Source organism: Lottia gigantea (genome assembly GCF_000327385.1).
Source record: "Lottia gigantea unplaced genomic scaffold LOTGIsca_10, whole genome shotgun sequence".
In the NCBI taxonomy this organism is placed as follows: Eukaryota; Metazoa; Mollusca; class Gastropoda; family Lottiidae; genus Lottia; species Lottia gigantea.
In genome coordinates this window covers 3,723,562-3,736,705 of record NW_008706747.1, presented here as the reverse complement: position 1 = coordinate 3,736,705, position 13,144 = coordinate 3,723,562, and the positions used below count along the sequence as shown (strand labels likewise).

Sequence of the window (13,144 nt, the reverse complement as noted above, 5' to 3'; positions counted from 1 at the left end):
ATCTGTAAATAAAAATGTACATAAAATGCTGTTGTTGATCTATTACTGGGTGGGGCTGGGGAAATTGGCATAGGTTCCCCTATAAAAACTACTGTTAGCAAAATTGAAAACTTGAGCTGACATTTCTCATTAAATTCATGGTGACTATATGAAGAACTTTGGAGTGAGACTATGCATTTTCAGGTAGGAATAGAGAATCAATTGTAGGAACAGCTATGAGAGGGAGAATCGGATCCAAATTCGTCTCCAAGCACACAGGACCCATTTCTCCTTTTCTAGAGAAAGTAAAACACTGACTGTCTCAATAATTTATAATAAATGTAACAATTACATTAAAACATAATTAAATACATAAATAACAAAAACATTGATTCTGTGAGAAATTGAACGATAAGTGTTACTTTAGTACCCTCTGAGGTTCTTTTTTGGTACCTGTAAACTTGGAACCACTGTTCTGTTTCTACAGTACAATTCCACACTTCTGTTTGAAAAACACAGACAAATTTTCATCTGGAATTTCTTCATTGTTGCCAATTTCTATTTTGTAACGGAGTAAAACCTCGATTCCGTCTGAAAGCCTCCATTTCGCGTTTGGTTTTCATAAGCATTTTACTGAAAATATAATCACAATTTGTGATAATTCCCCGAGCGGCCCTGAATGAACAGGATTCTAGATTTTAGATCCGCTCCCCTAAGGCCATTTACAGAAAGTCTCCAAGAGGCTGTGAGATTCAAAATTCTTGCTCTGTTCCCCGAAACTATTCACACAATGGTGTCCTTGGGGGACTCTTAATGGCAGAGATTCAAAATTCTTGATTTACACGATAATGTTACCGAGGGGCTCAAAATGGACATGTAATTAAAAATTAGCTGTGGCCTCGAGATCAATTTCAGGATATCTGCACCAAAAAAAGATTCCAAGCGACAACAACTTACTTGAGCCCGGAGATATCTTTAATTAAACCCTGCATTATGTTGTGACCTTCTTGATCCGGTCGACTGACATGTGATGTGGATGGCCCCGGAAGAGGGGTAGCTCCCTGTAGTGTGGTTGCCCCACTGGGTGGAGTTGCTCTGTGGGGTAAGGATTTTTGTTGACAACTGGAATGAAGAGATACAATAAAAACTAAAAATTGAAAAAAAAAAAATTAAAAGTTCAGTTTTTTTTAAATAGGTCCCAGAAATAAAAAAATCCATACATACTAGTCAATGTACCCCATAACCCTGTCCCCACCGAAACATACCTATAGTCCATAGCCATTGGTTCTTCATAATCTATTGCACACATCTGAGAATCAGATACTCCAAAATCGTCTTCCATATTTATGACTTCGTCCTCTGAAACAAAACCCAAACATCTTGGTTAGGAATGCAATATTCATTAAGATAGACTTTCTCTTACACCTTGACCGAAGTTTCATTTCTGGAATTAGTGCGCTCGTGAAATGAGATCCATAGCTAAACAACAAAAAGGGGGGCCCAGATCTTACCAAAGGAATTATCCACAGATGAATGATCCTTGTTTTGGACGAGATAGACCTGTTTCAACATGTCGTTCTTGGATGTTGATGGTCGAATGGGAAAAGACATCTGCAGCTTTGTCTCAGAGGAACTTTCGGATAGAGGCATCTCTTGTTTATCAGAGAAACGTTGTTCATCGGGAGTGGCTGAATTTCTGGTAGTGTCGGTCTTGATCTCGTCGTTTCTCGAAGGTTGTCTCACATTATCCATGCCGTCTAAGCTGCTCCGATTCACTGACTCTATTTTCGGATTTACTGCATTTTCCTGGTTTTGAAGAGTAATATTGCTTTGTGATTCCAACCCAATATTCGACTTTACATTTAAAAGAGTTTCGTGTGTCTCTTGAACGGAATGGGAGCAAAGGGTAGGCCCCATAGGAGCATCTTTGTCCGGAAATGACGAGGGAGAGTCTGGATTGGAGCTATCCGGAGAGATGGACATCAGCGGCGAGTAGGAGATGTTGAAATTCTGGGTGGCAGCGATCGGGAAGTCTATTCCATGGATACCAAATCCTTGAGTGGGGGGCAAGAACGACTCTGGAGTAGTAGGTAAAGCTGAAGCTGTTTGGCATGGACGGTCTTTGGAGCATTGAACTTTTCCCTTTTTCAATTCGTTTGGCTTCTGCAACTCCGCTGTAGTGTCGGCTGCTGTCTCTTTTGTAGATTCCTTACCGACATCCAAACATTTGTCGTCTGTTATATGAGAATTTGATGACTCATCAGACTCTAAGATCTTATTCTGGACGATTCTATTTTGAATGAAGCCTGAACTCGCGTCTGCACAGTCGTTGGTGAATCCGAAAAGTGGCGGTTTGGTGTCTGCTAATTTTGGGAAATTTTCGAAATGATAATCCAGCAATTTGTGGATTTCGACGACGCTTTCTTGACTCTCTTCGTCGTACGACAGATCTCTTAAGGTCGGAGACGCATCAGATTGGTCGGCGTGGTATTTAGTCGGAGCAGCATTTGTTTTTACTGCGTTTTCATCAGCTCCATCGACTTTGGTCTGAGCTGTGTTTGTTGCGACTGCGTTTTCATTAGTGCTATGGTCATTGGTCGGAGCTGTATTTGTTACGATTGCTCCAATTTCATCAGGGATGTCGAATTTGGTCGGAGCTGTTTTTATAAAGACTGCTACGTCTGCGTTTTCATTAGCATTCTTTTGCAACTCAGTCGATGTTGTAGTGCTATTTACCACAGACTTTTGGGGCTGTTCATTTGTGTCTTCTTTACTTGTGAGCATATTATTTTCATCAAAGATTTCCGTTCTGTTTTGGGTGTCTTTCGTGATGATTGCATAAGGTTTAGCATCGCCAGAAGGATCAAATTGAAGTGAGCGAATATTCCTGACTGGAACAGACGTCTGACTTGAGCTTGGTATCTGAACAATTTCCCTTTCTTTTGTTTTAAGGACTGCCTGAATTTTAGCTGCATCATTTTCAGGAACTATCATCGCTTCTTTTTCGGTTCCTCCATGTCTTTTGGACTCATTTGACGAATTTTCAATTCCTTGGTCGTTTAGGCCTTTTGCGTCTGATGAGATCCCTGGGTTTGATTCACCTTCAATATCATTTGTACCGTGGAAGGCTTTTGTAGATTCATTCTTATTTTCTTTGGAGCTAGCTTGCTGTGGTACCCCTGCTGGTTCAGACTCTTCTCTATGGACTTCTACAGTCGTTTGTGTACTTGGTTCCAAGACATCGGTTTTGGCACTGAAAATACAAAGATTGAATTATTTAGAAAAAATGGATGCCATCCGCCGCTTTATCCCAGAGTTATAACAAACGATTTTTATGAATTTCAATGGGTTCGTCCTTGAGTGTTTTGGCCCATTCGACTTGGTTCTCCATACTTTGAATTCTTTTAATAAAAAATGTTGAAAGATGATCAACATGTATAAAAACGATTTCAAACTCGCCTTTTTTACATTCATTTATTTTACTTACAGTGTGTTTGCAATTGCAACTTCTTTTTCACTCGGATCCAGTAAGATTCCCTTACCTTTTCGTTTTCACATTGGAAACTTTCTTCCTTTTACCGAAACTTGGAACAATTTTGGTGCTGAAAATAGGAGATTAAGGGATTGTAATAGGTTTTCTAAACTTTTATATGTATCACTTTTATCAGGGACATTGATACCATCAATCTGCACTATTCTAGTTTTCAGTATGGTGTCTGTGGTTCCTGCGATACGACAATTCCATTAAAAAAGAGTCAACAACTCCCTGTCTGGTGACATCAATCTCAAGGTTAAAATACGATGAATAATGTCCGGGTAAAAAAGATAATGGCCCACCTTTGCGATTCTTGAACATCTGTTGTTTCCTCTTTGGGTTCTTAAAATTCATGGAAAATAAAGGAAAAGTCAAAATAATCAACTTTCAAAAATCACCGGCACTTGCATAACAAATGGTCAAAGGGAAGCAACTCCAGATTAAGAGTTTATACATTGGTCCATCAGACTACTATTAAATTTTTAAGAAATTCACAGATAAAGCGTATGTATGTTTAATCCAACATCGTGGAAAAGGAAGAGCTTAGTCGACAGCGAGTATGAATGCATTCTGCAGTTAGGTGCAGTGGGTTCGAATTGGTAAAAAAAAGAATTTAGATTCCGTGGCCAATGCTTTACATTCGATTATCGGCCCTAGGACCGGGTCGGCTTACACCAAAATCCAGAATGATCTAATGGGACTACTAAACAAAATAGATGCCTACCTTCCTCCGCCTTTACGCTTTGCTTTCTCTTTCGTCCTCTCATTCTTTTTTAGTGATCCCGAGCCTGACTTTCTCAATCGCAGTTTTGCCTGCTTAGTCGACGTTCGTTGTGCTTTGCCTTTTTAGGGCTCCAGGCAGTTCTGTCTAGGCTTCTCTAACTAGCTGTTGAAACTTGTTGCCCTTTAGGCTTAAGGTTCTTTATCTATTTTTAAGCTCACGGCTTATTAAAAATGTTCGCTTCAGCTTTGACGTTGATTTGTTTACGTTTTTCAAATTCCCGCCATTAAAATTTGTTCTTATTTTACCTCCCTTTTGAAGAGTAACAAGGGACATAATTCTTCTGGACTTAGACCAATAAAACATTTGCATTAATGATTGTAAGGTTGAATTTTGTGATTTAACAGGGAAAGAGATGTCAATGACTTACTGAAAAAATGTTGAGTTAGGCAATTCTTTACTGTTGCCAATGTTAATATCCACATTTCTAATCAAGTTGCAGGGATAGCCTCCGAGACGGGAGTTTAGGTAGTAAAGGGGGGTAATTTCAAGGCCAACGCTTTTAATTGATTTAAGAGGGCAGACTGATTAAATGTGGGAGCAACCACAGGGGTAGGATTCATCCCCTAATGGCGCCGCCACTATTCTAATCCTTGGGATTAGGAGCCAACAATTTTTGATATTTTCGAAATAATTGAGCGGTGAGGCCTGCATGCTGTACATTCCTCTGTATTTTGGTGTAAAGTTTTGTGCACTTAACTTCCAAACCTACGAAAAAATAAAAAAATAAAATCAGACTGCCCCTTAACATATTATTACTAAAATCAATAAAACCGTTGGCCTTGAAATCATCTCCCTTTACTCGCCGCAGCAATTTTCTGTTTATTTAGAAAATGGATAAGTTAAAGTGACCCTGGCATTTAAGGTTGTGCAAACAAATTACTCAATACGTATTGTCAAAACAGGGTTTTCTCAAATGTATGTTACTTCAAGCGATTGAAATTGTTTTTGTTAGCTAACAGAGATTATACAGGTCTGTAGGAATCTTTTGAAACCTCGAAAATATTTTATTTTATTTCCGCTTCTGGTATGGGGAATTCCTCCTCTTAAGAAAGAAATTAGAGTGGATGGAACGTAAGAACTCCATTTTTAATTTCCCTACTCATGTTATCGTTATTGATTGATGCCTTGAAAAAATAGGACGTAAAACTCCAGTCCATGTCCTATTCTCTCATACTCCGCTCGCCCATGTTGTCGTTAAAACAAAATGACGTAGACTCGCTAACTCAATGAGGTGTCGCTTTAAGTCATTGCTTTATGAAAAGAAAATAGGTCTGGTTAGTTGAATGAATAATAAATGATTAGACCAATATAGTATAGGCTTGGAGGACCCGCCCTTTATTATTGTACTTTTCTTGACAAAACATTACCGCTCTGACTGCGCCCTTCAATGAATATAACACGTACGACTTCAGAGATGAGCTAGATCAAGTCTCGAATGCTACTGGCAGTCATTTTTGGAAATTGTACAAGGAGAACTGAATTAACGGTGGTGAAAATGCATTACAAGTGAATTAAAGTGAATACAACTTCTACTATATGACTGCATGCAGTAATATGGCTTGTTGATGTCTTAAACGCTTTTAGCCGCCATTTTTGGAAAATTGGAAATTGAAGAGCTCCGAGCTTACGGCCATTAAGAGACCTTACTGACTGCGCCCTTCGATGAAAAAAACTCTTTTATAAAGCTTCAAAGTGTAGCTCGATAAGGTCTTCAACGCTACCTCGCTAAATTGGACAAAAGATGGCGGTTACTTGCGTCAGAGATATTCTCTCTCTTGACTGTAATGTTTCCAGTACCAGACTACACAAAAGACTTGGATGAGAAACAGTTGGATTGAACTTTGAATAAAAACTACTGTTTGAATTTCTTCAAAATCTCTTACAAGTCGGGTTGCTTGTGTACATAGAAAATTGTAAAAGACTTTTGTATTCAAATTTTGAAATGTTCTCGACGTGGTCTTCAAGGCACTATCCACCAGCCGCTGTGGGAACTGCTGCTCTGTACCGAGACGAATATAAGGACCCCAATATGGAGCTGAGGGTAGATTTAGAAGAGGTAAGACCCTTTGTTTATTTTTTTAGGTTTTCTGTGGGGTGAGGCCCAGGTGGGTGGTCTTGTTAAATTTAAAATGAAACGAAATGAATGGAGTTTTACGTCCTACTCTTGTAAAATGTAAATGGATGTTAGAAAAGTATGGGGTAGAATGTGTGGTCCCGTGGTGGGAGGATGATGGTGCTGATTATTTGTTTTTGTGTTTGTGTGGTCTCTGGGGGGTGGGGTAATAGAGACATTCGTAGGGAGGGGACGGAAAGGATTGTGTGTATAGGGGATGATCTTTTCTTCGTGTTTTTGCCCAGGGATTGGGTATATTAGGTGGGTGGTCTTTGCTTTGAGTTCTTTGAAAAGATTTGTAAGGAAGTTGAGTGTTAGTGAAGGGGCGACCAGGGAGGGAGTGAATTTTTTTTTGGGGGGGGGGGGGGGTCCGTTATTTGCTTGAGTCATATAAATTTGAAATTTCTGTAGTATTTCTAAGTAGACCGATGTATAGAAATTAATATAACCTTTTAAAAAAACAAGAATGGTGTAAGGTTTATGTACAATTCATAAAATGAAATTTCCCACGGCTGGGATTATCACAGTCAGTGAAAATTATCTTGTGGGAAATATTCACCTAGTTTTTGACAATAATGTTTTTGGTGATAATAGAACGGGGTGATATAATAGTCCAGTTTCAAGTTTCAAAATAAATATTATAAATTTTTTTTAGGTCTACTGTCCTTTCAATAATCTTTACATACTTAATACTTTTATATCAATATACCAAATAGACATTATAATAAAACATAGGCCTACTGTACTCTCAATAATCAACGTTAACTTTTATTGCCAAGTTATGTGGAATGAATACCAATTTTAAAAATATTAGCTTGTGAACTCTCTGTCCAAAAGACAACCTAAATACCGAATAGACTCAAACATTATTAGTGTGGATTCTCTGAAAGTGATAAATTCAAAATTAATATGAATGAAGTCATCTAAATATCATTTTCCACACTGATAAAGCTAAATTCCAGCCGTTGGTGTCACTTTTAAGAAATGATGTGCGGCCTATGGTTCTCCTGCAATTCAATTAATTGCGTCGTCATTTATATGACGTTATCAACATTAGCTGACGTCTTATAATAACAAATGATAACTGTGACAATGTAAATAACGCCTTGACAATGACGTCATATTCAATTCGCCGATAAACCAATAGTATGTAACTTTGATCAAATGAATACGGTTTTGAAAAATATCTAAATATAATAGATATTTTGTAACCAAATGTATCCTTCATTTAATTTTATGATTTTAAATTATTAAAAATATGACATTAAATTTTTTAGAGCGTTTATCATTTATCACTGGCGTGGTTTTATTGGGAAATATTTAATACAATTGAGTCAAGTTACGACACTCCCTGCTATTGACAACTTTTCAATAATGAAGTACACCTACAATGGATCCGAATCGCAAAACCACAAATCCACAAAATCCAAAATAAAATATTGGCAATAATTTGACAGAGGGAAATAAACAATTAATAAGAGAAGGTATATCAATCAGAAGTGAGGTAGTGTTTCATAATGAACAGTTAAATTAAAAAAAGAAAAATGAATATGTGATAACCTTGCATCATTTTTAACATTTTACACAATATTTTGTGTCAGTCGGTGAACTGTCAGTGCCGTTCTAGTCGAGTGCTTGATACCTCCGATACTACCCTCATCCCACCTCTCACCCCCCCCCCCCCCTCCCCCACCTCCCACGCGAACTAGGTCTTACGCCCTGCAATTGTGAAAATTATGTTTTTTGTCAATATTTATAAGCTGTGTTTGACGATGTGAGACGACGTGTGATAGAATATGAATAAAAATTGTATTCATTATATATTGTACTATACAAACCCACTGTCAAATTGCGATAAAAACATATTTTCCTACGATTTGACAAAGTTGTTTTGGAGTTTAAGCTTGGGTGAATGGTATTGACCTTCTTGGGGTCATGGGTTCGTTTAAAGGAATAGTCCCACATAGGAAAATGACTGACACAGCTCCCCAAAAAGGCTACCACCTTACCACGACCGCCCTGTAGAAATATTAATCGATTATGTTGTTTTCTTTTGCAGAATTTCAGACCAGTTTTCCAACAGGTAAGCAACAGGGTTAATCCCGAGTTACGTCGACAAAATCTGGCCCTTTCCTTTTCCTCTTACGTTATATACGGATGAGATATCGTTACATTTAGAGCAAGACATGAGAAAAACTCATTTTTTATTCGAGTTACCTAAATCAATCTTTGGATGGCTAGTTTCTGGAAACGTAAAAAAATAAACTTGGTATAATGTTTGGTGTCTATACAAAGATGAACCCAGCAAGACATTACCGGATGTTCTACAACGACCCTGTGTCCCCCACAGTCCCACAATTCAGTCGAGTGGGCGTGAGGCCTCTTCCTTCTTCTCACCGTAAGTTAATCCTACCCTTTTGATGGCGGCCATTAACGTCTGCGAAATTGTGTATTCAATTCAAGATGGTGGACAGTGAATTAACAAGTAAAATACCAAGTCAGGATATCTAGAGCTGTATTTTAATCAAATCACTAAAAATATCTTTCGTTTCAGTTTGTCTATGGTGGAGAACGGATCGCTCTTCATGATCTGCGACGTCTTCTGGAGAACCGTTGGTACAGACGAATGCTACCACCGGATAAAGTTCACGATCTCTTGGATTTAGCAGATTTTAATCCAGGACAAGCCATCAGCTACGATGAATTTACTTCCATTGTAAGTATATTGCGTTCTTAGGGGCATAATTCGGGCGCCTAAAATCTTCATTGAACTCCCTATATTTCACCTTCTTTCTTTTTAATAACTGAATATTACTTTTTATTTCACAAATAAATACAGTGGAGCCCTTTTTATCCGCACATTTACACGCCTGATAAAATTGTGCGGTTTAACGAATTTCCCGTGCATTGCGACATTGCAAACCGGACATAATTGGAGTAACGTCCCTTCTATTTCTATATTGACAGGTGCTTGGTGAAAAGAGATTGAAGTCGACTGGTGGTAGCTCTATAGGGGTTGGCTCCAGGGTGTCGGAGAGTAAAACAAGGGCACGGTCCGAGGGGACATTATATTATTTATGTAAAAATACCATTCCGAATATAGAACTTGGTGAATATTTATACAAATACAGATGCTGCCCGCCACCATTTTTTATGATTTCACTGTCAATTGTGCAGGTACGTTTTGAATAGCTCAATGAAAGACTGAATGAATGAATGAATGAATTAATGGATGGATGGATGAATGAATGAAGGAAGGATGGAAGGAAGGAAGGAAGGAAGGAAGGAAGGAAGGAACGAACGAACGAACGAACGAACGTACGTACGAACGAACGAACGAACGAACGAACGAACGAACGAACGAACGAACGAACGAACGAACGAACGAACGAACGAATGAATGAATGAATGAATGAAATTGATATTAAAACACACGACCACAAATAATTGTTCGAAGGTAACCGCACACATGACGTCACGTTAATATTTCAACTCTTCTCATGTTTAATCACACTTCTATTACGTGTGTTTCAGATTGTGTTATTTTGTGTAACAGCCTTCGAGCTTGATAAAGATGGGATCCCCACAACAGCTTTAGAAGGCTTTGATATCAACTCAACTTTAATTTATAAACCGACTCGACGATACGAGGCTTGGCGGTTTGTCACCTATATATTTTATCACCAGGGGTAAGTAGCTTTAAATCTGTGGGGTGAGGCTCGATGTTACTCAGGGACACTGTCGGGTGAGAACGGTTCTCCGACGTTATTAAGCTGGGGGATTTTTTTATATATTTTACCATCAAGGGTATGTTACTTTTAGTCTGTGGGGTGGGGCTTGATGTTAATGTGTTGGATTGGAAATTTATTTATTATCTGTGTCAACATCTAGGGTAGGTGGCTTTTAACCTGTGGGGTGGGGCTTGATTTCTCCTGAGGGGCTTTTGATGGGGTGGTCTGGTAAAACTATCTAATTTATAACCTATTAATCAATTTTTTTCTTTTGTGTCTTTCAGGTACATGCATTTAATATTTACCTTAGTTTTTCAACTAATTTTCGGCATTCCCCTAGAAATTGTGTTCAAGTTTTGGAGATTGATGATTGTATATTTTATGGGGGCAATAACAGGTATGCTGTTGATTGTTATCACAATAACAAATGGGGGAGGGGGGGGGGGGGGGCATTCATTTAAAAGTGTCATTAGCTTCAATAGGGATTGGATGATATTGCCAAACTTTTGAATTTCGAGTAACGTTTTGCGTTTCGGATCCTCAGCAATTCCTTTTTGTTTATTTAGTTAAGTTAAGTATATGAAAATGTTATTTTCTGAATATTTCAGGGTCGTTGTTACAGTCAATTTCCGACCATTATGTTGTGATGTTGGGTGGAAGCGGTGGAATATACGCCATCATGACTGCTCATTTACTTAGCTTTATATTTGTAAGTAAATTCAAAATGAATCTCAAAATAAACTTGTCGGGTTTTTCTCTGGATGGGAAGTCAAGAGCGAGCCACCATTTTACACTAGCAATCAAATCAATCATCGTATTCTCATTACTAACTCTTCGAAGAATACTGATGTACTATCCAACACATTTGACCCTCTTTTTTGTACAACTTATTAATAAAGGGCCGTGTTTTTTTTTTATGTTATTTTTAGAATTGGAGCGAATTAAAGAAAGACTCAACCGGAAGTTCTGCAATGAAATGTTTGTGTAATCTTCCTTTAAGAATTATACTCATCATATTAATTGGTAAGGTTGTTTTTAATGCTTTGCTTTTTACTATCTGTTTAAGATATCTTAGAAGATTGAAATTACGACGTCAGGTTCGTCTGTAGTGAAGTAAAAACGAACTGGAGGCGCAGATAAAGCTATTTCCGCGCAGACCTTTACATAGAAAATTGAAAAAGGCCAGGGTATTTCATCTAAAACCGAAATGTACTTCTATCCAGAAATTATAGCAATTTCATAACAAACGCCATCGTCGTTAAAAACGCCCCCTTAAAAATAAAGAGCAATTCATGTGTTACTTCTAAATCTCTGTATTTCCTCTTCCAGCCGCTGTGGATATCGGGCTAGCTGTGTACAGAAGATTCTATCTAGATGATCCTTATAAAGTTGGATTATGTGCCCACGGTGGTGGAATCTTAGCAGGTAAGATGACATGGATACTAAGATTGTCTCCCCTTGTGAGATATATGTAGTTACACTTGCGATCACGGGGTCAAATGGAGCAACTCGAAAGTTTACCTGGCGCTCTGAAAGTACGGTAATAGCAAAGATTTGATTCAAATATATTTGTGTTTCCATTTCCATTTTAGGTTTCTTTTTGGCGAAACCGTTTCTAAGAGATATTCAACGATATCCATGGCAACAGAATTCCGGATGGATGGCATGTTTTATGTTTTTTGCGTTGGTAGGTGGCGCTGTGGTGTTCAATGTGGCTTTTAAAGGATACCCTCCTACGGATTGGAGCTAAAGAGGCTCATATAAAGTGTTTTGTCATTTGTGTATATGTAGTACATAGTAAATGTAAAATGCGTCTTTTAAACTCTCGGGGATGGCCAGTTTCTGTTAAAACTTTCGTATCGAAACTATATTTTGTACATGTACGTCCATTAAGCTACACGCTGTTTTGATATGGCATCTTATGAAGTGCTTTTAAAAGGGGGGAAGTCTTATACGCCCTGCCCTTCACATCTTCTAGGTTGGCTTATTAGCATCATTTGTAACAATTTCTTTTTTGTTTTTTTCTGATTATTGAAAAGGACTGGCTTATATTTTTTTTTTATAAGAATTTTGGTTGCAATTTGAGCATTTAAATCAAAATGGGACAAGAAAATCAATATATGCACGTGCAGATTACAATATATACCAGTATAATATATCAATATATGCACATGTACATAATTAGAATATGCAGGTGCATTGTAAATAGGTCAGTATGTAAATAACACATCTATTTATTTTCTATTGTGTAAATATATTTCTACCGATAATGTCTTTCAATATGGACTGTAAATAATTGGAGGATTAAACTAATTAAATCTTGAGATATGAGAAGTTATCTTTCCTTTGAAGTTTAGTCAGTCCTGGACAAGTTGATTATTGCAAATGCCTATATTCAACATCAAGATATGTTCCAGTAATATTTTTGCAAGCCTATACCTGTCAAAACTGTCCAATTTTGGCAAAGAATAACACTATTTTGCACGTGTATAATTTAATTTAGGTCATCAAAAATATCTCAACAATAACAAATTACTAAACCGAAACAAGACACAGGATGAAATAAATCAGATTTTTACAGATCTCACAGCGTATGACGCCGGATAAAAACAACTTCTTACCAAAATAATATCGCAAATGTATATCTATGACCTTGACACTAATTCAAAATGGCTGCCATAAAATCATCATGGTTGCCTAAAAAGGTTGTGATGTTTAATGCTGACTTTTAAATTTCTCTAAAATGCAGATTTTCACTAAAAAAAATATTTTGAGGTCATAATTTGAATTTGTAACTAAGTGAATTATAATTTAAGGACTATATAAAAATGGTGGGAATGAAATCAAAATGGCTGCCCTAGTTCAAAATTCACAGACTTTGCAAGATTTTTGACAATGACGTAACATATAGCGTGCATTACTAATGCAGATTCCACCTTTGGCCCAAACTTCACAGAGGATATGTTCATCTCGACATCCTACAAATAGAAAACAGATTAAGA

The 13,144-nt window shown here is 37.5% G+C and overlaps 2 protein-coding genes across 2 annotated transcripts; one reads left to right on the top strand and one right to left on the bottom strand.

The window, feature by feature from the left end:
- Positions 1–293: 293 nt before the first annotated feature.
- Positions 294–4,512, bottom strand: LOTGIDRAFT_230029 (hypothetical protein). Its single transcript, XM_009046235.1, has 7 exons — positions 4,239–4,512; positions 3,817–3,856; positions 3,522–3,581; positions 1,491–3,232; positions 1,245–1,338; positions 937–1,101; positions 294–612 (listed from the first exon to the last, which is right to left on the bottom strand). The coding sequence occupies exons 1-7, from the start codon at positions 4,279–4,281 to the stop codon at positions 522–524; spliced, it is 2,235 nt and encodes a 744-aa protein (XP_009044483.1). The 5' UTR covers positions 4,282–4,512; the 3' UTR covers positions 294–521.
- A 1,678-nt stretch (positions 4,513–6,190) lies between these two features.
- Positions 6,191–12,465, top strand: LOTGIDRAFT_230028 (hypothetical protein). The gene is made up of 10 exons (XM_009046234.1): positions 6,191–6,354; positions 8,471–8,494; positions 8,966–9,127; positions 9,379–9,588; positions 9,946–10,100; positions 10,427–10,539; positions 10,751–10,851; positions 11,072–11,165; positions 11,472–11,567; positions 11,735–12,465. The coding sequence occupies exons 1-10, from the start codon at positions 6,241–6,243 to the stop codon at positions 11,890–11,892; spliced, it is 1,227 nt and encodes a 408-aa protein (XP_009044482.1). The 5' UTR covers positions 6,191–6,240; the 3' UTR covers positions 11,893–12,465.
- Positions 12,466–13,144: the final 679 nt, after the last annotated feature.

Bases quoted from the DNA above. Each gene is read 5' to 3' on its own strand.
- LOTGIDRAFT_230029 (XM_009046235.1), bottom strand. From the start codon at position 4,281: ATGAGAGGACGAAAGAGAAAGCAAAGCGTAAAGGCGGAGGAAG. The intron at 3,857-4,238 runs GTAGGCATCTAT...ATGAATTTTAAG, and splicing joins AAGCGTAAAGGCGGAGGAAG to AACCCAAAGAGGAAACAACA. The intron at 1,339-1,490 runs GTAAGATCTGGG...GTTTTGTTTCAG, and splicing joins ATCTGTGGATAATTCCTTTG to AGGACGAAGTCATAAATATG.
- LOTGIDRAFT_230028 (XM_009046234.1), top strand. From the start codon at position 6,241: ATGTTCTCGACGTGGTCTTCAAGGCACTATCCACCAGCCGCTGTGGGA. The intron at 6,355-8,470 runs GTAAGACCCTTT...TTTCTTTTGCAG, and splicing joins TGAGGGTAGATTTAGAAGAG to AATTTCAGACCAGTTTTCCA. The intron at 10,101-10,426 runs GTAAGTAGCTTT...TGTGTCTTTCAG, and splicing joins TATATATTTTATCACCAGGG to GTACATGCATTTAATATTTA.